This window comes from Bos grunniens, chromosome 1 (assembly GCF_055505025.1).
Source record: "Bos grunniens cultivar Pamir isolate PY7600 chromosome 1, Bosgru_T2T1.0, whole genome shotgun sequence".
NCBI lineage: Eukaryota > Metazoa > Chordata > Mammalia > Artiodactyla > Bovidae > Bos > Bos grunniens.
In genome coordinates this window covers 114,955,921-114,981,983 of record NC_141165.1, presented here as the reverse complement: position 1 = coordinate 114,981,983, position 26,063 = coordinate 114,955,921, and the positions used below count along the sequence as shown (strand labels likewise).

Here is a 26,063-nt window from a genome sequence, read left to right as displayed (position 1 = left end):
TATTCAGGCTAGTTTATGGTTTTGTTTAAATTAGCCTAACTGTTTTTTTTAATCTTCTGATATATAATCTTCTTTTCACATTTACTGCATTGTTTTTCGAGGCCATCTATTAAGGATATGGAAATGAAAAAAGCAACATTGCTGATGGAATTTTTTCTCACAGGACTTAAGTATCAACTATGGTGATAAATCCCCTTGTTCTTATTCTTGGTGATATACTTCATCACCATTGTGGGAAATCTTGGTCTGATTGTTCTCTTCTGCAATGACCCTAACCTTTACATTCCCGTCTTAATCCTTGGAAAATTGGCCTTTGTTGATGCCTGGATATCCTCCATAGTGACTCCAAAGATGCTGGTCAACTTCTGTACCAAGAGCAAAATTATCTCTCTCACTGAATGCAAGTTACACATTTTTTCCCCTTGCAATCAGTGTAACCACAGAATGCTTTTTGCTGGCAACAATGGCATATGATTGCTATGTGGCCATAGGTAAACTATTATATTATCCAGTGATTATGACAGATAGACTGTGCATCTGGCTATTAGCTTTGTCATTTTTAGGTGGCCTTTCTCATGCCACACTTCATAACACTTTTTAATTCAAATTAACCTTTTGTAATTCCATCATAGTATAGCACTTTTACTGTGATATTATACCATTGTTTAAGATGTCCTGTACTGACCCTTCCATTAATTTTCTGATAGTATTTATTTTCTCTGGATCAATACATGTATTCACCTTTCTCATGTTCTTGTGTCTTATTTGCTTGTTCTCTTTACAATTTTAAAAAAGAAGTCTGTTGAAGGCGTGAGGAAGACCTTCTCCACCTGTGGCACCCACCTGCTATCTGTCTGTTTATATTATGTGCCTCTTTTCATGTATGTGTGCCGTGGATCTGCACAAGCAGATGATCAGGATATGATGGACTCTCTATTTTACATTGTTATAATTCCTTTGTTAAATCCAATTATCTACAGATTGAGAAATAAGAAAGTCATAGATTCACTGACAAAAATGTTAAAAAGAAAAGAGTAGATATCATACTAATAAATGTTCTTTTTTCATTAAAACAACACAAAATGTTACAGGTTAGATGTTGTGACATGCTGATTAGTGTTCAAAGTTTTCTACATTTATAATTGTCCTATTATTTTAATAACTTAAGATGTTAGTGCCTAATAAATTCTTTAAAGCATTTGTTCATCTTATTCTAAAATATATAAGGTATTTAATCAATTGTTTATGTCATAGAAAAGTAATTAAAGTAGAAAACAAATGGAAATATTTCATGTTTGAATGTTCTTCAATGTGTGACTTTATAAATGCATTAAGTACTAAGCTAGTGGAGTTCCTCTGAATAGTTTATCATGTATTTGATACTCACACAACTGTAGAGCCTCATATCACATGTAACTCCACAAGTAGGCAGGTTTGTGTTTGAATGAACAGAAGTATTCCCAGAATTCTGCCTGCCATCAAAAGGTATTACTTTCTACTTTATCTGACTCATTACAAATCTTTAGTAGGGATGAACTCTCATATCACATAGAGAAATAAACAGAAATTAGAAAATAATGAGGAAAAATGGCATTAGAAGTAAGATATTAAGTCAGAGCTACAGTGTAAAAGATGCCCTTAGCTAGTATGCTTTTTAGAGACAGGCAAAGAGTCAAGTTGTGTCTCACTGTCTATGATGCTTTCTAAGGACCTTTCTAGCTTTGTTTGTATTTGAAGGTCAGTCTGAAAAACTTCACTAATTTAGAAAACTAACAGATTACAATGATGGTTTAAGTTGGATAGGCATAGAAAAGAAGAAAAAAAATGGAAAAATAGAAAGAAAATGGTCAATTTTTCTAGAATTAAAAATAGGCAAAAGATTAAGATTTGAAGAACAGTAGTATATTGTTAACAGTTAACAATAACAGTAATTGTTGTTGGAGTGTGTTGTTGACAATGAGGGGCTGTAAATGTATATTTGTTGTTGTCATTGTTCAGGTGCTAAGTCGTATCTGAATCTTTGTGACCCCGTGGACTGAAGCATGCCAGGCTTCCCTGTCCTTCACTATCTCCTAGGCATGTTCACTGAGTTGGTGATGCTATCTAATCATCTCATCCTCTGTTGCCCTCTTCTCCTTTTGCCTTCAATCTTTCCTAGCATCAGGGTCTTTTTCAATGAGTCAGGTCTTCGCATCAAGTGGCCAAAATACTGGAACTTCAGCTTTAGCATTAGTCCTTCCAATGAATAGTCAGGATTGATTTCCTTTAGGATTGACTGGTTTGATCTCCATGCAGTCCAAGGGACTCTCAAGAGTCTTCTCCAGCACCACAATTCAAAAGCATCAATTCTTCGGTGCTCAGCTTCTTTATGGCCCAACTCTGACATCCAGACATGACTACTGGAAAAACCATAGCTTTGGTTATATGCACCTCTGTCGGCAAAGTGATGTCTCTGCTTTTAAATATGCTGTCTAGGTTTGTCAAGCACCTTTTAATTTCATGGCTTCAGTAATCATGTGCAGTGATTTTGGAGCCCAAGAAAATCAAATCTGTTACTGCTTTTACTTCTTCCCTTTTATTTGCCATAAAGTGATTGTATCAGATGCAATTATCTTAGTTTTCAGAATTTTGAGTTTTAAGCCAGCTTTTCACTCTTCTCTTTTAGCTTCATCAAGAGGCTCTTTAGTCCCTTTTTAGTTTCTGCCATTAGAGTGGTATCATCTACATATCTGAGGTTGTTGCTATTTCTCCAAGCAATCCTGATCCCAGCTTGTGAGTCATCCAGCCTGGCATTTCACATGATGTACTCTGGCTTCTCTGATGGCTCAGATGGTAAAGAAACTTCCTGCAATGCAAGAGACCCAAGTTCTATCCCTGGGTTGGGAAGATTCCCTGGAGAAGGGGATGGCTACTGGCTCCAGTATTCTTGTCTGGAGAATTCCATGGACAGAGGGGCCTGGTGGGCTACAGTCTGCAGGGTCACAAAGAGCTGGATATGACTGAGAAATTAACACACACTCTGTGTATAGGTTAAATAAACGGGTGACAATATATGGTCTTGTTGCACTCCTTTCCCAATTGTGAACCACTCAGTTGTTCCATGTAAGGTTCTAACCATTGCTTTTTGACATGCATACAGGTTTCTCAGAAGAAGGTAAGGTGGTCTGGTATTCCCATGTCTTTAAGAATTTTCCACAGTTTGCTGTGATCCACACAGTAAAAGCCTTTCATGTAGTCAATGAAGCAGAAGTAGATGTTTTTCTGGAATTCCTTGCTTTCTCTATGATCCAATGAATGTCAAAGATCAAATAACTTTGAGATGATACAAGGTTATGTAGCTCAGTGAGCGGATGGGAAGAACATGGAAATAAACAAGAATTTGGATGTTTGTGCCTTCAAGTCCTTAAATGTCCATTTTATCCCACTACATACTCTAAGAATAATAAGTTATTCATCTTCAGCTCCACCTTTCTCTTCATCTCACCACTGACTCTATGTATATTCTTTCTGATACCACTGAGACCTTCACCTTCATAACTACATATCTTTTTGATTTACAAAACTCAAGTTACTTTTCCTCCCATTCTGGGGATCCTGTCTTACTTCCCAAACACAGCTGCCAAATTATTCTTTGTATGCAGAACTCGGAGCAAATCATATATTAGACATTATAAATGTTGTCAGAATATGATTTTTTTAACTTCTGAGAAGATATTAATACCATTTAAATGACACTTATTTGAATGAAATGATTAACAGATTGTCATGATATTTCCTTCTACTTTTCGATATAAAGCAAGAAACTTGCTAAATGTACTGTATTTGTGTTAACATAGGGTTTTCCAGTTAACAGAACCAATATGATATAAATATATAATTTATATATACATATAGATATCTATCTAAATGTTTACCATATAAAGAGTTTTATTATAAGATATTGGCACATATAATTATAGAGACTGAGAATCTGCCCTCTGCAAGCAGGAGACCCAAGGCAATAGATGTTCATAGTTCAAAGGCCCGAGACAGTAGAATCAATGGTATAGATTTCTGTCCGAGTCTGAAATCTTAAGAACCAAAACCATCAAAGACATGAAAGAGCAATGTCTGAGACAAGTAGAGAGAAAATTCAATGATCCACTGCTTTTTTTGCTGTTGTTGTTAAATTAGGGAGAGGCATCTGCTTTACTCAGTCTATTGCTGCTGCTGGTAAGTTGCTTCAGTCGTGTCTGACTCTGTGAGACCCCACAGACAGCAGACCACCAGGCACCTCCATCCATGGGATTTTCCAGGCAAGAGTACTGGAGTGGGGTGCCACTGCCTTCTCTACTCAGTCTACTAACTCCAAACTAATCAGGTCTGGAAACACCCTCACAGACACACATCCATAGGTAATATTTTTCAAGATATCTGGATATCCCATGGCCCAGAGAAGCTGATACATAAAGTGAGCCATCACAAGTTTACCTGTTATCAATTTGGCATCTATACATAATTCCTTACCATATTTAATCTTCAAATAAAGACAACAAGGTCATAATTCTGCCTAACATGATACAACTATGCTGTGTACAACTGAAAATGCACTAAGTCTTTCCCCAGATAAGAAGGTAAAATCCTTAAGTGATGTTTACTCTTCTCCTCAATATCTGGGGACTTAATACTATGATGTCTAATTAACAATGCTTAATTACAATGATATATAGTCAATACATCTTATGTTATGTGACAAGGGATAAGGAATAATAGTGGAAAGAAAACAAATATATTATCTGTATATGTATAAACATACACACACACGTATTCTTACCAAAACAGAAAGAAAATACATACATGCCAGAGTCCAGCTCCAGCAGCCAGGGGATCAGCCTGAAGGGATGAGGTGTTGGCAGGAAACGATATAGCCTGACAGGAGGTAGGGGACTACATGTTTATTTCAGGCATCAGGTTCTCTTTTATACTTTTTCAAAAGCATTAGGTCAGATGTTTGACATTTTTAGTTCCCCCTCACCCAGATTATTGTTTCATTGTTGCCCTTCCTGCTTCAGCGATTCTCTCAGAATCCTGTTTACTTGTGATTACATTGTAACTCATGCTTATGTCTGGGCTGCATACCACATTCCTCAGTTTATTTCTTATCTTTCTAAATCCTGCTTGCCCCTAGTATCTGAAGCTCACTATCTCCTAAAAAGGCTTCTAGCTATTCTTAATTATTCCTAAACCAAGCTCAGCAAACTTCCTTTGCCATAAACATATCCCTCACAAACAGGTCTTAGATAATAGTCCTTCCCATGGCCTCAAGCTGTGGCCTACCTGCTCATTCTGGGACATTCTTTGTAAAAATTCTTAAACAAATGTCAATGGTTACTTTATAGATTATTTTCTGGGCACAACTGCAGAAGGCTTTGTGCTTTCTCAAGCTTCTCTCAAGAACAATAAGCATCTTAACATTCTTTCCAACCAACTCAACTGAAGAAAGGAAGAAACAAGTCAGAATCACAAGAGCTAACTCCTTCATCCCAGTCTGTGCCTGCGGAATGAGGAGAGTAGGCTGGGGCCGTGCCTCCATTTTGTCAGTAATGCCTAAGGTGGCTCCTGACACATACAGCAGCATTACTGTCTTCATATCTGTAACTAATGACATGGCATTTAAAACTTTATACATTTATACATTCTTCCACTACCAGTCATATTCCCATTGACTTCAGGAAGTACTGAAGCTAATTATTGCTATTTACCTGGTGGGGTGACACAAATCTAATGACCCAAAGTAGCCTGAGGCATTAGAACTCCTGCCCAACTGGTTTGTTAAAGTTTGCCACTGAGCTTAATCATAGGAAAGAACCTCTAAGAGAGGTGCTATAAAATTTTTTATAAGAGCAATAATAATTTAAAAGAAATTTCAATATCTAATATGATCTAAAATCTTAAAATCTAGTATCATTTCTATCATTTAGTCTTATTGTTTTGATTTCCATTTTTATGTTTTATAATATGCATAATATTTTAGCAGTGTGGTATGTCTATCTAATTTATAAATAAAATTTTTATGTTTAGAAATATACCAAATGACTTTACTGACATGAATGTACACCAAAAATGGTTTGGAATCTCTCATATTGTGAAGCAACCAGAAGTTGGAAAATAGGTGAAATACACGAGGAGATGAGACAATCTGGGGGAAATTCTAGAATGAAAGAAGAATGAGATCAAGTATAGAACTCAGGGGAACATTAGTATAATTAAGGAAAAAGAAAGAACCACAACTCAGCATATAATCTGTTCCAGCAGATGGAACAATCAGGAAGATTGAAGCAGTGAGTGTTATCACAGAAGCCAAAAGTTAAGATTTTCAATAGAGTCAAAGCCTACAGTTTGGTTAGAAAGGTAATTAGATGTTCTTTGGAGCAGGCATTTAGAGTTAGTTGTGACTTTACTGAGAAACAGGGTTTGGTAAATTGGAAAGGACAGAAAAAATCAATGGAAAGGAACCAAAACTTCCAATCTAATTCTCCATTCCCTTTATATTACCTGTTCTCTTTATATTATGTATAAGTAAACTTCTACCACTCTAGTTTGCTATTAATATTTTAATTAGGTCTTGCTTTTTCAAGTTTCTAGGCTTTTAACATTTGATTCCCTCATGCTAATTCTTTCCTCATGTGCTTTGCTTATAAAATCCTAATTTATCTTCAAGGTTCATCAGGAATGACAATTCCACTTAGAAATCTTTTTTTTTTTTTTTAATTTGTCCAGGTCACAGTTAACTTTGTTCACTATATTTTAATACAGCTTATTTATACTTTTTTATATCACAACCTAAATTGCACGGTAGTTAGCAATGTAAGTGTCTCTGTCATCACTAGGAGATTTTTATCAGAAGCATTTGTAAAACTTGAGAAAGTCTTATCCCCCATGCTCATATTCTGTGCTCACTTTACCCACCATCTTTTCCAACACCATGTCTATTGCAAGCACTTGATTAAGGTTAAACTGAACTGAAATTTTAAAAATAAAAAAGCACATACTGAGGATCTAGCTCAGTTTGTGAATGCAGGTTCCAATTACATATGACACAGTCAGTGACTTGCTGACTTAAGCATATATAGTCAAGACTTAAAATCAAGACACATACAAGTTGTACTTGATCAAGTAGCAAATGCAATATAAAAACAAGTACCATGTATACTTTGGTCACCTGATATGAAGAGCCAACTCATTAGAAAATACTCTGATGCTGGGAAAGATTGAAGGCAGGAAGAGAAGCAAATGACAGAGGACGAGATGGTTGGTTGGCATCACCAACTCAATGGACATGAGTTTGAGCAAGCTCTGGGAGATGGTAAAGGACAAGGAAGCCTGGCGTGCTGCAGTCCATGGGGTAGCAAAGAGTGGAAAAGACTGAGAGACTGAACAGCAACATTCTTGTATATTAGGAAATGAAAAAATAAATTTAAGGACCTAGGAAAGTCCTTAAGGAGGAGATTTGATTTGAGATGAGGATGGTGTAGTTCTTGGAGTAGAGAGGAAGACAGTGTTTTAGATGAGGGAAGCATAAGCAAATTAATTAAACAGGTGCACGGAACAATGAAGGGAGGCACATGGCCGAATGCCCTGAGGTGAGAGGAATAAAGAAAGGTGACAGGGAAAATACAGACAGACTGTGTAGCATCTGAAAAGACAAAAATTTTTAAAAAATGGACTTGTGTGAAAAACCAATGGAAGACCTTGCAACTTCTTGAGTAGGAGAGTATAATTTTTTCATTCACTGGACAAATATTTGTTGAGCACCACAAAATGTCACATATTGTTTAAGATGTTAGAAATATACAGGGATGAACATAACAGAGAAATCCCTTTCCTTTTAAGTCTATATGCTAATGGTGATTGGGTGGAAGGAGTGACCGACTGACTCCTTGTGATGCAATAACAAATAAATACGTAGCATATCGAAGGTAATTAATGGAATGAAGGTTCTTGAGAGTCCCTTGGACTGCAAGGAGATCAAACGAGTCAATCCTAAAGGAAATTAACCCTGAATACTCATTGGTAGGACTGATGCTGAAGCTGAAGCTCCAATACTTTGGGCACGTGATGTGAAGAACCAACACATTGGAAAAGACCCTGATGTTGGGAAAAACTGAAGGCAGGAGAAGAAGGGGATGAGAGAGGATGAGATGGCTGGATGGCATCACTGACTCAATGGACATGAGTTTGAGCAAACTCTGGGAAATAGTTAAGGACAGGGAAGACTGGTATGCTGCAGTCCACGGGGCTCGCAAAGAGTCGACACAATTTAGTGACTGAACAACAGCAAAGTGGAAGGAAGGGGAAAAAATAAGGTAAAAAAGATAATAGCAGCTGAGGGAAACTGAAAAGGTAGGAGAAACATCTCAGTAATTCATATGTAGGAATAAATAATGATATTACAGTTTTCAAAGAGGTTTTTAAAAGATATTGGGACAAATGTAAATAACAGAGTAAAGTTAATGACCCTGGCTGAACCTATCACATCTTTTAGTCTCCTTTCAAAATTCTAATAATCTTTCATAAGGCATATTAATTGTTTCAGTAAAAGGTAAAATTAATATTAGATTGTTTTCAGCTCATTTAAAATTTATGCAGATAATAAACAGCATTTAATAAGAATATATATAATAATTATCAAGGTGATCATCAAACAACTTTAGTCTTATAAGGCATTTATTTATGTGTAGGGGATTGAATCTCCCCACAGAAATACTCTCATGTCTGTGCAAGGAAATCCCTTAGGATTTGATGGAAAATTTTAACTTTGCATTGTAAGGAACATAATTATTGACTCTGACCTCTTTGCAGTCTCCTGATTTTCATTCTTTTAATCCCAAATGTTTTAGAGACCAAAGCTTATATTCTGAAATTCTGTAAGACCTAAGCCAAGAAGGAAACGTGAGGTGCTACAAAACATTCTTAGTGAAATTTAGGTAAGGGGGATATTCTAATTTATTTTTACTTTTAGTATTAACATCCATTTATATATTTATCTGCAATTATTAAGCATTTTTGGTTGTTACTAGGTTTCAACTATGCCATTATCTTTCCAGCTCTTTTCAAAACTGAATTGTGGAAAATTCAGGATGAGATTCAAACTGTTATTCACAATAACTTTTTCAGACTCAGGTAGAACTTCAAAATATACAGGTAAAGATAAGAACTCTATTAAATAATTCAGGCACTCACATTGAACACTTCTAACTTAGCTGAATAATTAAGTGGATTATTTTTAGTACTTTAAAACAAATAACCAAAATTTTCAGTTGGTGTTTTTACTTTGATGTTTTGATTATGGAAAAATAAAACTATTTTGACCAAAGAATTCATATTAGTAAACCTAACAGTTAACAGTGTTAGTGGATAACTAAATGATAGCTTTTTAAGAAGAAAACAAAATTTGTCCTCAAAAATTACATTAAGATTTAAAGGGTTTTCTCTTCTAAGTTTTTGAAAAACTAAAGTATAAAAGCAAGCTTACTATTATTTATTAGCTTTTATTCCACTGTGATATACTTCAGAAAATCTTACACAATTTTTTTAGAGTCCGAAAAATAGCTGATGAGTAGATTCAAATGAAAGGATACCTTCTTTTAAATTAAATATGTATATGGTATTTATCATAAAAACATTATTTAACATATATAACATTCTGATTTGATACGTTTGTATATGGTAATATGATTGTCACTGTAACATTTAGGACTCTGTCATGTCACATAATTGTCATTTCTGTGGTGGGAATAATTAAGATCTAGTCTCAGTACTTTTGATGATTATGGTAAATATTTTTGTCTACATTCACTATACTGTGCATTAGATTCCAGGACTTATTTATCTATTAGTTGCAAATTTGTACCCTTAAACATTACTCCTATTCTCTTACTCCTTATCCCCTAGTAATACCATTTTACTCTGTTTTATAAGTTTTGCTTTTTTAGATCCACATGTGAATTATACCATGCAGTATTTGTCTTTCTAATCACTTAGCATAAGGTCCTCCAGGTCCGTTCATGTTTTCACAAATGGCAGAGTATCATTCTTCCTCGTGGCTGAATAATATTCAATTGTGTGTGTGTGTGGGTGTATGTACACATACATACACACACCACACTATCCACCTTGTCTTCTTTATCCATCCATCCTATGATGGACACTAGGTGTCTTGTCTATTGTGGATAATGTTGCAATAAATATTACAGTGCTGCTGCTGCTAAGTCCCTTCAGTCGTGTCCAACTCTGTGCTACCCCATAGACGGCAGCCCACCAGGGTCCCCCATCCCTGGGATTCTCCAAGCAAGAACACTGGAGTGGGTTGCCATTTCCTTCTCCAATGCATGAAAGTGAAAAGTGAAAGTGAAGTCGCTCAATCGTGTCTGACCCTTAGCGACCCCATGGACTTCAGCCTTCCAGGCTCCTCCATCCATGGGATTTTCCAGGCAAGAGTACTGGAGTGGGGTGCCATTGCCTTCTCCGATTACAGTGCAGATATCCCTTTTATAACTTGTTTTCATTTCCTTTTGATTATACACCCGGATGTGGAACTTAGGGATCATATGAAAGTTTTATTTTTAATTTTTTGAGGAAAATCAATCTTATTTGTAATGGTTGAACCAATTTACATTCCCACCAATAGTGCATAATGGTTCTCTTTTCTTCACATCTTTGCCAATACTTCTTATTTCTTGCCTTCTTGATGACAGGCATTCTGAGAGGTATAGGGTAATTTCTTGTGTTTTTGACTTGCATTTTCCTAAGGATTAGTGATACTAAATACCTTTTCATGTGCTGTTGATTACTTGAATGTCTTCTGGAAGAATACCCTTTTAGTTCCTCTGCCCACTTTTAAATCAGATTTACTTTTACTATTGAGTTGTATGAGTTCCTTATATATTTTGGATATTATTCCCCAATTTTTGAATGATGAGGTTTGAAAATTTTTCTTTGTAGACTCTTCTTCAAAATTAATAGACTCAACTTGCAGGAGAGGTCACTAAGGATCACTGATAGGATTCTGAAAACAACTTCACCCCTTCTAGGTCACTGGGATGGAGGTAGGGCTGAAATCAATACTGTTTTCTCCTTGTAGCACAGCACAGCTGTCATAAGTACAAGTCACAGTTAACTTCAAAATGTCTATAATTTAATAAGCAAATTGTGCCTTCAAATATAAAAAGGTAGATTATACATAAGACATTCTAGATTGTGTTGCATATACAAGACATGAGAGCAGACAAAATGGAGATCAGTATGATCTGGGGCATTTAGTTAAAACTTTCTTAAATAGCCTTACATGTAAATTATGCTTTATATAAAAAGAGTAAATGATTCAGATACATGGGTAAAAGCACCAGAAATAATCATGGACAGAGTCAGTATTTATGGAAATAGGTATGACACTGGGAAAAGGAATAAAAGACATGCTAATCAATGGATATATAATTCCTTAGCTACCAAAGAATACTGTTGTTTTTTTTTTTAAGAATACTGTTTTTAAAACTGAATAGGGAATAGTCCTCCCCTTAATCTTAGTAATCTTCATGCAACTCCTAAGGTAAAACTTTAACCTGTCTATTGTATTTTTTTTTTCAAACAGGCACTCCATGGGGAGATTGTATGAAAACTTTTGCTCAATGAAAAACATATATATAAAGAAAAATTGATTTAAAATTTATTCTAAAAAATTTTAAATACTAACATTGAACTTATTTGAGGACACTGAAGCAAATATGGATACTTTAAATTTGCACACTGTACTTGTACAATTTCATAAAGACAAACTTTTCCCACTGTAAGCATCCTCCCTGGAATTATCAATACATTCTCATGAACCTGAGGTTTAGATTTGAGGTCATAGAGGCTGACATGTTAGAAGTCTGTGTGCCTGTATCACAGAGACAGTAGGAGAATCTGAAGAAGAAGCTCTTCTCTTTGCTGTAAAAATAAAAATTTTGAAGATAAAATAATACATGCTCTAAATTAGAATCTTATATTTCCATAATTCTTATCTCAACAAATAAGGTAGAGATGGCTGAGAATAACTGCTCCTTGGCAACTGAATTTATCCTCATAGGATTTACAGAACACCCAGATCTGAGGATTCTTCTGTTTCTGGTGTTCTTTATCATCTTTCTGATCACCATGGTGGGGAATCTTGGTCTCGTGGCATTGATAGTAACAGAGCAATGTCTTCATACACCAATGTACATCTTCTTGGGTAATCTTGCTCTGATGGATTCCTGTTGTTCCTGTGCCATCACCCCCAAAATGTTGGAGAACTTCTTTTCTAAGGACAAGATGATTTCTCTCTATGAATGCATGGTACAATTTTATTTTCTCTGTCTTGCTGAAAGTGCAGACTCCTTTCTCCTGGCAGCAATGGCTTGTGATCGCTTTGTGGCCATCTGCAAACCACTGCAGTACCACATCATGATGTCACAGAAACTCTGCATTCAGATGACCACAGGGGCATACGTAGCTGGAAACCTGCATTCCATGATTCACGTAGGGTTTCTGTTTAGGTTAACTTTCCGTGGGTCTCATCAAATCAATCACTTTTTTTGTGATGTTCTTCCACTATACAGACTCTCCTGTGTGGACCCTTATATCAATGAATTAATGATATTTATCTTTGGAGGATCAGTTCAAATATTCACTATTACCATAGTAATAATTTCTTACCTTTATATCATTTTCACAATTTTCAAGATGAAATCTAAAGAAGGAAGAAAGAAAGCTTTATCTACTTGTGCATCCCACTTTCTCTCTGTTTCAATATTCTATGGTTCTCTTCTCTTCACGTACATTCAACCGAATTCAGTTAATGAAGAAGACAAAGATTTACCTGTTGCTATTTTTTATACTCTAGTGATTCCTTTATTAAACCCTTTTATTTATAGTTTAAGAAATAAGGAAGTAATAAATGTTATGAAAAAAATTATGAACATATCATAACATTCTGAAACAATTACCATGCCATGTGGACAGCTGATTGCAATTTGAGAAAACTTTTTTCAAAATCAAAGAATATTGAGAAAATGGGAAATGACAACTTTCAATATAAAATATTAAATTAGTAAAATATGATTAGTTTCTGAGATGAATAAACAAGTTCAGAAATGAGACTTTCTGCTAAAATGCACTCCAAAATATAAGCTACTAGTTTTCATCAGGGATAAACTAAATAATGCTCCTGAGTAACACAAAACTGTGTTCCATTACGATTAGTTCCAACAGTTACGATTAGTTTCAGAGTATAATAGTTACAATATTGCTGGCAAATTTCTGCAATTGGAAGCCATAATCTAACGAACTCCTCATACCTCAAGTTCTCAAAAATTAACTCCTTCTTAGGCAATACTGTGTGACAGAAGTAAGCTATATATTTCCATTTGAATATAAATTTTGAATTTAAGATATTATATTTGAATACGAATTCACATAAAACATGCAATTCATGGGGTCGCAAAGAGTCAGACACAACTGAGCGACTGAACTGAATTGAACTGAACACATATATATGGAATCTAGAAAGATGGTACTAATGAAATTATTTGCAGGGCAGCAGTGGATACACAGACATAGAGAACAGACTTATGGGCATGGAGGTGGTGGAGAAAGGAGAGGGTGAGATGTATGGAGAGAGTAACAAGGAAACCTTCATTATCATATGTAAAATAGATAGACATATAGTAAACAGGAATTTGCTGTATGACTCAGGAAACTCAAACAGGGGCTCTATAAAAGCCTATAGGGGATGGGATGGGAGGGAGGTTCAAGAGGGAGGAACATAAGTGAATCTATAGTTGATTACCAACAAAATTCTGTAAAGCAATTATTATTCAATTAAAAAATAAATTGAAAAAAAGAGGGACAGACTCAGCTCAAAGCCCAGTCCTCCTGGTTCTGATTCAGCAACTTGGGATTATATACCCCTCCCTACCCCCAGAAATTGAGCAAAGAGCAAGTTCAATCTCACAACCAGTGTAGGCTCTAGAAACTACATCTTTAGCCCCACCTTGTACAAAATTACTACTCTGCTTATTTAATTATATGCAGAGTTCATCATATGAAACGCTGGGCTGGATGAATCACAAGATGGAATCAAGATGGCTAGGAGAAATATCAACAGCCTCAGATATGTAGATAATATCATTCTAATGGCAGAAAGTGAAGAGGAACTAAAAAGCCTCCTGATGAGACTCAGAGAGGAGAGTGAAAAAGCTGACTTAAAACTCAACATTCAAAAAACAAAGATCATGGCATGTGATCCCATCACCTCATGGTAAATAGCAAAAAAGTGGAAACAGTAACAGATTTTATTTTCTTTGACTCCAAAAAACTGAAGACTGTGATTGCAGCCATGAAATGAAAAGATGCTTGCTCCTTGGAAGGAAAGCTATGATAAACCTAGACAGTGTATGAAAAACCAGAAACATCATTTTGCTAACAAAGGTGCATATATATAGTCAAAGCTACGTTTTTTCCAATAGTCATGTATGGATGTGACAGTAGGACCATAAAGAAGACTGAGTGCTTAAGAATTGATGCTTTCAAATTGTGGTCCTGGAGAAGTCTCTTGAAAGTCCCTAGGACTGCAAGAAGATCAAACCGGTCAATCCTAAAGGAAATCGATCCTGATTATTCACTGGAAGGATTGTCGCTGAAGCTGAAGCTCCAATACAATGGCTAGCTGATGTGAAAAGTCGACTCATTAGAAAAGACCCTGATGTTGGGAAAGACCGAGGAGAGGTGGGGAAGGGGGCAACAGAGAATGAGATGGCTGGATAGCATTACCAATTCAATGGACAGGAATTTGAGCAAATGCCAGGAGATAGTTGGAGGACAGAGGAACCTGGCATGTTACAGTCCCTGGAGTCTCAAAGGGTTAGACAGGACTTAGTGACTGAACACCAATAGCAAAATTTATTTCCACCCTCCAAAACAGACCCCTTTTATTATATTAAGGAGGAAATAAAATTAAGAGAACTCTTAAGTGCAAGGTTTCATTTCAACTCTCTTCCCCCATAATATCACTTTATAATTTCTGACTGCTAGAAGGCAATGGCACCCCACTCCAGTACTCTTGCCTGGAAAAGCCCATGGATGGAGGAGCCTGGTAGGCTTCAGTCCATGGGGTCACTGAGTTGGACATGACTGAGCGACTTCACTTTCACTTTTCACTTTCATGCATTGGAGAAGGAAATGGCAACCCACTCCAATGTTCTTGCCTGGAGAATCCCAGAAACAGGGGAGCCTGCTGGGCTGCTGTCTATGGGGTCTCACAGAGTCGGACACAACTGACTGACTTAGCAGTAGTAGCAGCATTCTTTTCATTTACTCCATGGATCAGACACCACCCAGTGAGGATATGGAAAAAGAAAATGCAATATTACTGACAGTTTATTTTTATTTTCACAGGACTTACATACCAACCAAATGGCAGATCCTCTTGTCATTGGTGTTCTTTGTGATATATCTCGCCACTATTGCGAGGACCTTTGATCTGACTGCTCTGTTATGGAATGACCCCCCACCTTCACATGCCTATGTACTTATTCCTTGAGAATCTGGCCTTTGCAGATTTCTAGATATCATCCACAGTGACCATCCTGCCCCCAGCCAGTTGCTAGAGAATCTCTTTGCCAAGAGCAAAATGATCTCTCTCACTTAATGCAAGATACAATTTTTTCCTTTGCAATCAGAGCAACCACAGAATGGTTTTTGCAAGCAACTATGACGTATGATCACTACGTGGCCATATGCAAACCATTACTTTATGCAGTAAATATGATCAATAGACTATGTAACCGGCTGCTACTTTTGTCATTTTTAGGTAGCCTTGTTCATGCCATACTTCATCGTGTTTTTAAATTCAGATTGTGTGTGTTAGTTGCTCAGTTGTGTCTTGATTCTTTGCAACCCCATGGGACTGTAGCCCACCAGGCTCTTCTGTTCATGGGACTCTCCAGGCAAGAAGACTGGAGTGGGTTGCCGTTTCCTCCACCAGGGAATCTTCCTGACCCAGGGATCAATGTCTCCTGCATTGACAGGCAGATTTTTACCATTAGCACCAAAGTCAGATTAACCTTCTGTAATTCTATAATGTAGTACATATACTGTGACATTGTTTAAGATTTCATGTTCTGACCTCTGCATTAATTTTCTGATTGTATTTATTTTCTCTGGATCAATACAGGTGTGCATCATTCTGACTGTTCTTTTCCCTTATAAAGTTGTTCTGTTTACAATATTAAAGAAGAATTCTGTACAATGCATGTGTGAATCTGTGTGAGTGCACACCCAGTTGTGTCTGACTCTGCGACCCCATGGACAGTAGCCTGCCAGGCTCTTCTGTCCATGGAATTTTTGCTGTTTCCTTCTCCAGGGGATCTTCCTGAACCACAAATCCAATGAGCATCTCTTGCATCTCCTGCATTGGCAGGCAGGTTCTTTACCAGCTGAGCCACCAGGGAAGCCTGTACAAAGCATAAGGAAAGCCTTTTACACATCTCCTAACTATCTCTTTATACTCTGACCCTCTATTCTCCATGTGTGTGCTCCCTGGATCTGCAGAAGCAGATGTTCAAGATACCATGGACACTCTATTTGTGAACTGTCATAATTCCTTTGTTAAATACAGTCATCTAGTCTGAGCAATAAGAAAATCATAGATTCTCTGGCAAAATGTTAAAGAAAAATGTTTAGATCTCATACTAATGTGTTCTTCATTCATTAGAAGTCACATAAGTGTGCAGATTAGATATGTATTGATTAGTGTTCAAAGTTTTTCATTTATAATTGCCCTAGAATTTTAATGACTGAAAGACAGAGTATTAATAAATATATTAAAATATATGAATGTGTGCATGCGTGCATGCTAAGTTGCTCCAGTTGTGTCCGACGGTTTGCGACCCTAGGGACCATAGCCCCCCAGGCTCCTCTGTTTATGGAATTCTCCAGGTGAGAATACTGGAGTGAGTTGCCATGCCCTTCTCCAGGGGATCTTCCCGACCCAGGAATCAAACCTGAGTCTCTTACATCTAACCTGCATTGGTCGGTAGGTTCTTTACCACTAGTGCCACCCGGAAAGACCAAATTATCCCAAAATATCAAAGCCATAGAAAAACTTAATTGAGTGTTCGAGTTAAATTAAAGTAATTAAAGAGGAAAACAACATATTATACACAGATGTTCTCAATGTGGCTTCATAAATGCGTTATGCACTACAATAGTGCAATTGCTCTAGACTCAATTCTCATATTACACAGATAAATCAGCAGAAATGAGAAGATAAAAAGAAAAAATGAGAAAGGAGTTAAATAAATGAAAGTCAGAACAAATTATAAGAGGATGTTTTTAGCCCAGTGGGTGTCCATAAATAATGAGAAGAGGGGAGCTGCCTCTCATTGTCCATGATACCTTGAAAGACACTGTCTAGTTTTCTTGTGTGTTATACAGTAATCTGAAAAGCTTCACTAATTCAGAAAGCTAAGAGATGAAGTTTCAGATTTAATTGATGGGCATAGAGAAGAAAAGTGAAGTGGCAGAATAGGAAGGAAATGGGCTCAACCTTCCTACAATTTAGAAATGATGAAACTGATAAGAAAAAGGAAGTAATATGGAAAAGTTATTGGAATATATTGTTGAGTAACAGAGGCTTCAAATGCATATTACCGAAGTTCAAATAATTGTAAGATGATATGATATCATCTTATCATATCATATGAGTAGCTGGGAAAGATAAAATGAACCAGGAGCTTGCATGATTTGTGCCCCTGAAGTGCTTAAATGTCATCTTTTGTCCGACTTTATACTCTGATAATATGTGATTTATCTTCAGGTCCATTTCTTTCCTTCCAATCTCACCACTGAATCCATACACATTCCTATTGACACCACTGAGGACCTAAAATTACTCACATTTGTCATTTGTAACAGTTTTGTTACTTCTTTTATGTCATGTTGATATTCTCTTACTTCCCAAACATTACTGTTAGATTATTCTTTATAAACAGAATTCTGATTAAATAATATTCCTCTTCAATAACTTTTGATGGATTGCCATTGCCACCAGACTATGCATGTATATATGGTATACATATGCAGAACTTCATATATGAATGTTCAATTTGTTAAGATCTATGCAAAGAGTCGGACATGACTGAGTGACTGAACTGAACTGAACTGAATGTATAGATAACATGATAAACACACACACACACTACTCTGAATTTGCTGATATTATTTGAGCATTTTTCTTCCAAATTTAACTCTGAAATCTCTGCTTCCACAGTTTTCCTAATGGACCATATGTTATACCAAAATTAATTATTGAAAGTCTCAGGACAAAACTTTCTTTCTGGTACATGTTTTATTTTCATACAGGTCTCTCCACTGAGAATGCTCCCTCTAGGTGTCTATCTTCATCTCCAATTGAAATGGTCCTTCCTTCAAAGTTTAAATGTTACAGTTTTGTTTCCACAAATGATCTTGTGTAATAGTGTAATACTTATTTTTAGCCTATATGTTTTTTTTAGATTACAGTTTACAAGTCTCGCTATTCTTTAATCTTTTGTGGTGCTTATTAGCACAACTGTTTACATACATGAAGTCCTAAATAAGCATTTAAGAAATATATGTAAAATTGAAATAAATATTACTTTCAGTTCAGTTCAGTCACTCAGTCATGTCTGACTCTGCGACCCCATGAACTGCAGCACGCCAGACCTCCCTGTCCATCACCAAATCCCAGAGTCCACCCAAATCCATGCCCATTGAGTCAGTGATGCCATCCAACCATCTCATCCTCTGTTGTCCCCTTCTCCTCCTGTCCTCAATCTTTACCAGCATCAGGGTCTTTTCCAATGAGTCAGCTCTTTGCATCAGGTGGCCAAAGTATTAGAGTTTCAGCTTCAACATCAGTCCTTCCAAGGAACACCCAGGCCTCATCTCCTTTAGGATGCACTGGTTGGATCTCCTTGCAGTCCAAGGGACTCTCAAGAGTCTTCTCCAACACCACAGTTCAAAAGCATCAATTCTTTGAAACTCAGCTTTCTTTATAGTCCAACTCTCACATCCATACATGACCACTGGAAAAACCATAGCCTTGACTAGACGGACCTTTGTTGGCAAAGTGTCTCTGCTTTTGAATACGCTGTCTAGGTTGGTCATAACTTTCCTTCCAAGGAGTAAGCATCTTTTAATTTCATGACTGCAATCACCACCTGTAGTGATTTTGGAGCCCCCAAAAATAAAGTCAGCCACTGTTCCCACTGTTTCCCCATCTATTTCCCATGAAGTGATGGGCCCGGATACCATGATTTAGTTTTCTGAATGTTGAGCTTTAAGCCAACTTTTTCACTCTCCTCTTTCACTCTCATCAAGAGGCTCTTTAGTTCTTCTTCACTTTCTCCCATAAAGGTGGTGTCATCTGCATATCTGAGGTTATTGATATTTCTCCCGGCAATCTTGATTCCAGCTTGTGCTTCCTCCAGCCTAGCGTTTCTCATGATGTACTCTGCATATAAGTTAAATAAGCAGGGTGACAATATACAGCCTTGACGTACTCCTTTCCCAATTTGGAACCAGCCTGTTGTTCCATGTCTAGTCCTAACTGCTGCTTCCTGGCCTGCATACAGGTTTCTCAGAGGAAAGTCAGGTGGTCTGGTATTCCCATCTCTTTCAGAATTTTCCACAGTTTATTGTGATCCACACAGTCAAAGGCTTTGGTATAGTCAAAAAAGCAGAAATAGATGTTTTTCTGGAACTCTCTTGCTTTTTCAATGATCCAGCAGATGTTGGCCATTTGATCTCTGGTTCCTCTGCCTTTTCTAAAACCAGCTTGAACATCTGGAAGTTCACGGTTCACGTATTGCTGAAGCCTGGCTTGGAGAATTTTGAGCATTACTTTACTAGCATGTGAGATGAGTGCAATTGTGCGGTAGTTTGAGCATTCTTTTGCATTGCCTTTCTTTGTGGTTGGAATGAAAACTGACCTTTTCCAGTCCTGTGGCCACTGCTGAGTTTTCCAAATTTGCTGACATATTGAGTGCAGCACTTTCACAGCATCATCTTTAAAATACTTCAAATGAAGTTAGAGTCTTTTACTTGATATCAATTTTGTAATGAGTTCAGGGGGATCACTTGCCCTGGGATGACTACTGCATGTCAGTTTACCACTCTAAGTTTCTTTCAAGACAGTCACAAGTATCATACACCTAAAGTGAATTAAATATTTTTCTTTTTATCATGAGGATTATTTCCTGGGATATATCAGGAGAAGCTCTTAAGTTAGATGTTTGCATCAAAATATTTACAATAATATTATTGTTACATATTTCTGGAGGTACTCACAAAGTTAAACCAGGTCAACTTCCAAGAGAGACACATTTGTTATCACTGGAAAAAAATTACTTGTCGGGATTATATGATTTTTGGACCATAATTCTCAAAGAAATTTCATATGCAAGCTATTCCTTATGCTGTAATAATATGATGAGAAGGGATGTAAGTCAGCCTCATTTGAGGGTTACAGTTAACAACTGTATCATGATATTTCCATTTATTTTTCAGTATTAAGGAAGAGGTTCACTAAATATACAGTCTTTATATCAATCAGAATTATCCAGGGTAGTACCAACGGTAGGTACACATATATGAAGACAAATATAGAAATGACTTTATATCACTCTCTTCGTAAACCTATATCTACACATACATCTATATCTAAGTATATATATTATTAGATTTTGGTCACCATATTATGGAGGCTGAGAATACCTGTGATCTGTTATCTGCATGGTAGAAATCCAGGAGAGCTGAGGCAGTTATCAGGTTTGAAATCAAAGAACTGATGGTATACATTCTAGACCACGTATGAAAAGCTGAGAACCAATAGCATGGAGGGCAAAATAAGATTCATGTTCTGTCATGAATCAGATTCAGTCAGCCTTCCTCTGCCTTTCTGTTCCATACAGGCCCAGAATGGATGAGATTTCACTCACATACAAAGGGTGCTGTAATCCACTTTACTAAGTCTACTAAGTCAATACTAATCTCTTCTAGAAACACACAGACACACACAAAAATAATGATAACTGGATATCTGGGCAATCTAGATCAAGTCAACGTGACACAAAATATGAACCACCACAAGTTCACCTGTTGTCAGCTTAGTTACCACACATAGCTGATGGTAAAGAATCCGACTGCCAATGCAGGAGATGCAAGAGAAACAGGTATGATCTACAGGTTGAGAAGATTCTTTGGAGAAAAAATGGCAACCCATAACAAACTGTGGAAAATTCTGAGAGAGATGGGAATACCAGACCACCTGACCTGCCTCCTGAGAAATCTGTATGCAGGTTAAGAAGCAACAGTTAGAACTGGACATGGAACAATAGACTGGTTTCAAATTGTGAAAGGAGTACATCAAGGCTGTATATTGTCACCATGCTTATTTAATTTATATGCAGAATACATCATGTGAAATGTCAGGCTGAATGAAGCACAAGCTGGAATTAAGATTACAGGGAGAAATACCAATAATCTCAGATATGCAGATGACACCACCCTATGACAGAAAGCAAAGAGGAACTAAGGAGCCTCTTGAAGAAAGTGAAAGAGAAGAGTGAAAAAGCTGGATTAAAACTCAACATTAAAAAAAAAAAGATCATGGCATTGGTCCCATCACTTCATGGCAGAGAGTTGGGGAAACAATGGAAATAGTGACAGACTTTATTTTTTGGGGCTCCCAAATCACTGCAGAAGGTGATGGCAGCCATGAAATTAAAAGACATTTGCTCCTTGGAAGAAAAGCTATGACAAAACTAGACAGCATATTAAAAAGAGGAGATGTTACTCTGCCAACAAAGGTCTATATAGTCAAAGCTATGGTTTTCCCAGGAGTGATATAGATTTGTAAGAGCTGGACCATAAAGAAAGCTGAGCACCAAAAAATTGATGCTTCTGAACTGTGGTGTTGGAGAACACTCTTGAGAGCTCCTTGGCTGCAAGGAGATAAAACCAATTATCCTAAAGAAAATCAATCCTGAATATTCATTGGAAGCTCTGATACTTTGGTCACCTGATGCGAAGAACTGACTCATTAGAAAAGACCCTGTTCTGGGAAAGACTGAAGGCAGGAGGAGAATGTGATGACAGAGGATGAGATGGTCAGATGGCATCACCCACTCGATGCACATGAGTTTGAGCAAACTCTGGGAGTAGGTGATGGATGGGGAAGCCCAGCGTGCTGCAGTCTATGGGGTCACAGACTCGGATATGACTGAGCATCTGAACTAATATTCCAATATAGACTGCTATGTATAAACCTAATGGCAACCACAAACCAAAAATCATAATAGATACAACACATAAAAAGTAGAAAGAAATACAAGCCATAAGGTTATCAAGTCAGAAGGGAAGAAATCAAAGAAGAAGAAAACATAAAAAAAGAAGTACAAAACAACTAATAAAATGGCATTAAGTACATACTATCAATAATTATTTTAAATGTAAAAAGACTGAATGCTTCAACCAAAACATACAGAAAGGCTGAAGGGATACAAAAACAATACCCATCTTTATCCCACAGATACTCACTTCAGATCTAAAGACCCACAGAGACTGAAAATGGAGGGATGAAAGTTATTCCATATAAATGGAAATCAGAATAAAGCTAGGGTGAAGTGAAAGTGAAAGTTGCTCAATTGTGTCTGCCTCTTTGCTACCTGGACTATACAGTCCATGGAATTCTCTAGGCCAGATTACTGGAGTGGGTAGCCTTTCCCTTCTCCAGGGATCAAACCCATGTCTCTAACACTGCAGGCAGATTCTTTACCAGCTGAGCCACAAGGTAGCAATACTTATATTAAATGAAATAGACTTTAGAACAAAGACAGGAACAGGAGACATAGAAACACACTACATAATGATCAAGGGATCATCCAAGAAGATATAACCATTGTAAATATTTATATACTCCACATAGAAGCACAATACAGAAAGCAAATATTGATGAACATAAAGGAAGATGTTGACAATAATGCAATCATAGTAGGGGACATTAACACTCCTCTTACATCAGTGGATGGATCATCCACACAGAAAATCAGTAAGGAAACTGGGCTTAATATATATGTATACAGGACATTCCGCCCCACAACAGCAAGAGCACACTGTTTCAAATGCACATGGAACACTCTCCAGGATACATCACGAATGGCAGCACCCAAAAACAAGCCTTAGGAAATTTAAGAAAATTAAAATCAGATCAAGCATTCTGACCACAATGTTTTGAGACTAAAAATCAATAATGAGAAAAACAAATCCCTGCAGAAAACACAAACATGTGGAAGCTAAATAACACACTACTAAAAATTCAACGGATCAATGAAGAAATCAAAGAAGACATTGTTTTAAAAAAGGGGGAAAAAATGAAAACACAATGATCCTGTAAAGGCAGTTATTAGACGAAAGTTTACAGCTAAACAAGTCTACCTAAGAAATAAGAAAAATCTCATTCCTGAGTAAAAGGAAATAAAACATACAGGTCAAAGCAGAAATAAATGAAAGATATTAAAAGAAAAAAATATAAAAGATTAATGAAACTAAGAACTGGTTCTTTGAAAGATAAACAAAACTGTTAAACCTTTAGCCAGACTCATCAAAAGAAAGAGGATCTGAATCAAAAAAATAAGAAATGGAAAAGAATAAATGACAACCAGCACTACAGAATTACAAAGGATCATAAGAGATTACTATGAACAAACTATATGTCAATAAAAGGGACAACCTAGAAGAAAAGGATAAATACCAAGATATGTACAGTCTCTCAAGACAGACCAGAAAGAAACAGAAAATATGAACAGACCGATTACCAGCAGAGAAATTGAATCAGTAAAGTAACAACAACAACAAACACAACAAAACCCCCAAAAAACAAAAGTCCAATACAAGGTAGCGTCACAGGTGAATTCTATCCAACATTTAGAGAAAAGTTAACACCCATCCTTCTCAAAGTATTCTAAAAATTACAGAGGAAGGAAAGCTTCCAAACTCATTTTACATTGCCAGGATTACCCTGATATAAAAGCTAGAAATACATATATCACAAAAAATTATAGGCCAATATCTATGATGAACACCAAAGCAAAAATCTTCAAATGAATATTAGCAAACCAATTTCAACAATATATTTAAAAGATCACACATGATTAAGTGGGTTTTACACCAAGTATGCAAAGATGGTTCTACAAGTCAATCAATGTGATACACCACAGCAAAAAAATTGAAGAATAAAAATCATATGATCATTTCAATACATGCAGAAAAACCTTTTGAAAAAATTCAACATCAATAAAGTTGCAAGATACAAAATTAATATGCAGAAATCGGATGCATTTCTATGAATTAACAATGAACTATCAGAAACAGATATTAAGGAGACATCTTATTTATAATTAGATTAAAAAATAAAATACCTAGCAATAAACCTACCTAAGGACATAAAATAACTAAGAAAAGTATAAGACACTGATAAAGACATGAAAGCATACACAAATAGATGAAAAGACACTGTGTTCTCTGATTGGAAGAATCAACCTTGTTATAATGACATACTACCCAAGGTAATCTACAGATTCAGTTCAATCCTATCAAAGTATCATGACATTTTTCATGATAGAACAAACAGTACTAAAATTTGTATTGAAAAACAAAATAATTCAAATAGCCAAAACAATCCTGAGACAAAATCACAGAGCTGGAGGTATATATACTCCCTGATTTGAGAATATACTACAAATTAAAGTCATCAAGACAATATGGCACTGGGACAAAAACAGGTGTACAGATAAATGGAACACAAAGGAGAGCCAGGACATAAACCCATAAACTTATCATTATTTAATCTACAGTAAAATAGGAATGACATACAATGAGAAAATTCAGTCTCTTCGGTAAGTGCTGCTGGCCATAAACAGGAGTGAATCTGAGTTAGCTGAACTGAGGTGGATGAACCTAGAGCCTGTTATACAGGGTGAAGTAAATTAGAAAGAGAAAAACAAATATCATGTATGAACACGTATTTATGGAATCTAGAAAAATGGTACTGATGTACCTATTTGTACGGCAGGAATAGAGATGTAGACATAGAGAGTGGACTTGTGGGCACAGCAGGGAAAAGAGAGGGTAGGACAAAATGAGAGAACAGCATTGAAACATATACGTTATCATGTGTAAAATAGATAGCTAGTGGGAAGCTGCTGTATAACACAGGGAGCTCAATCTGCTGCTCTGTGATGACCTAGAGAAGTGGGAGGTCCAAGAGGGAGGAGACAAGCGTGTACCCATGACTGATTCATATTATTGTATGGCAGAAACTAATACAACATTGCAATTATCCAGCAATTCAAAATAAATTAAAAAAATAAGTGCTGCTGGGAAAACTGGATGCTACATATAAAAGAATGAAATTAGAACACTTTCTCACATCATATACAAAAATAAACTCAAAATGGCTTAAAGACCAAAATGTAAGGCCATAAATTCTTAAAGTGGCTTCCCAGGTAGCACTGCTGCTGCTGCTGCTGCTAAGTCACTTCAGTCGTGTCCAACTCTGTGTGACCCCATAGACGGCAGCCCACCAGGCTCCGCCATCCCTAGGATTCTCCAGGCAAGAATACTGGAGTGGGTTGCCATTGCCTTCTCTAATGCATGAAAGCGAAAAGTGAAATTGAAGTCACTCAGTCGTGTCCGACTCTTTGCAACCCCATGGACTGCAGCCTACCAGGCTCCTCTGCCTATGGGATTTCCTAGGCAAGAGTACTGGAGTGGATCACCATTGCCTAATCCTCAGGTAGCACTGGTGGTAAATAATTCACCTGCTAATGCAGCAGACATAAGAGATGTAGGTTTGATCCCTGGGTTGAGAATATCCCCTGGAGTAGGAAATGGGAACCCAAACCAAAATTCTTGCCTGGAGAATCCCATGGACAGAGAGCCTAGTAGGCCCCAGTCTATAGGGT

At 36.8% G+C, this 26,063-nt stretch overlaps 1 protein-coding gene and 2 pseudogenes across 1 annotated transcript; all 3 read left to right on the top strand.

Moving 5' to 3' along the window:
• The first annotated feature begins 117 nt into the window (after positions 1-117).
• On the top strand, positions 118-1,038 carry LOC147380136 (olfactory receptor 5H2-like; annotated as a pseudogene).
• Positions 1,039-12,045: 11,007 nt separating this feature from the next.
• On the top strand, positions 12,046-12,987 carry LOC147380135 (olfactory receptor 5K1-like). Its single transcript, XM_086410845.1, has one exon. The coding sequence runs from the start codon at positions 12,061-12,063 to the stop codon at positions 12,985-12,987; it is 927 nt and encodes a 308-aa protein (XP_086266971.1). The 5' UTR covers positions 12,046-12,060.
• Positions 12,988-15,403: 2,416 nt separating this feature from the next.
• On the top strand, positions 15,404-18,603 carry LOC147380134 (olfactory receptor 5H1-like; annotated as a pseudogene).
• Positions 18,604-26,063: the final 7,460 nt, after the last annotated feature.

Coding starts and splice junctions, on each gene's coding strand:
- LOC147380135 (XM_086410845.1), top strand. CDS start 12,061: ATGGCTGAGAATAACTGCTCCTTGGCAACTGAATTTATCCTCATAGGA.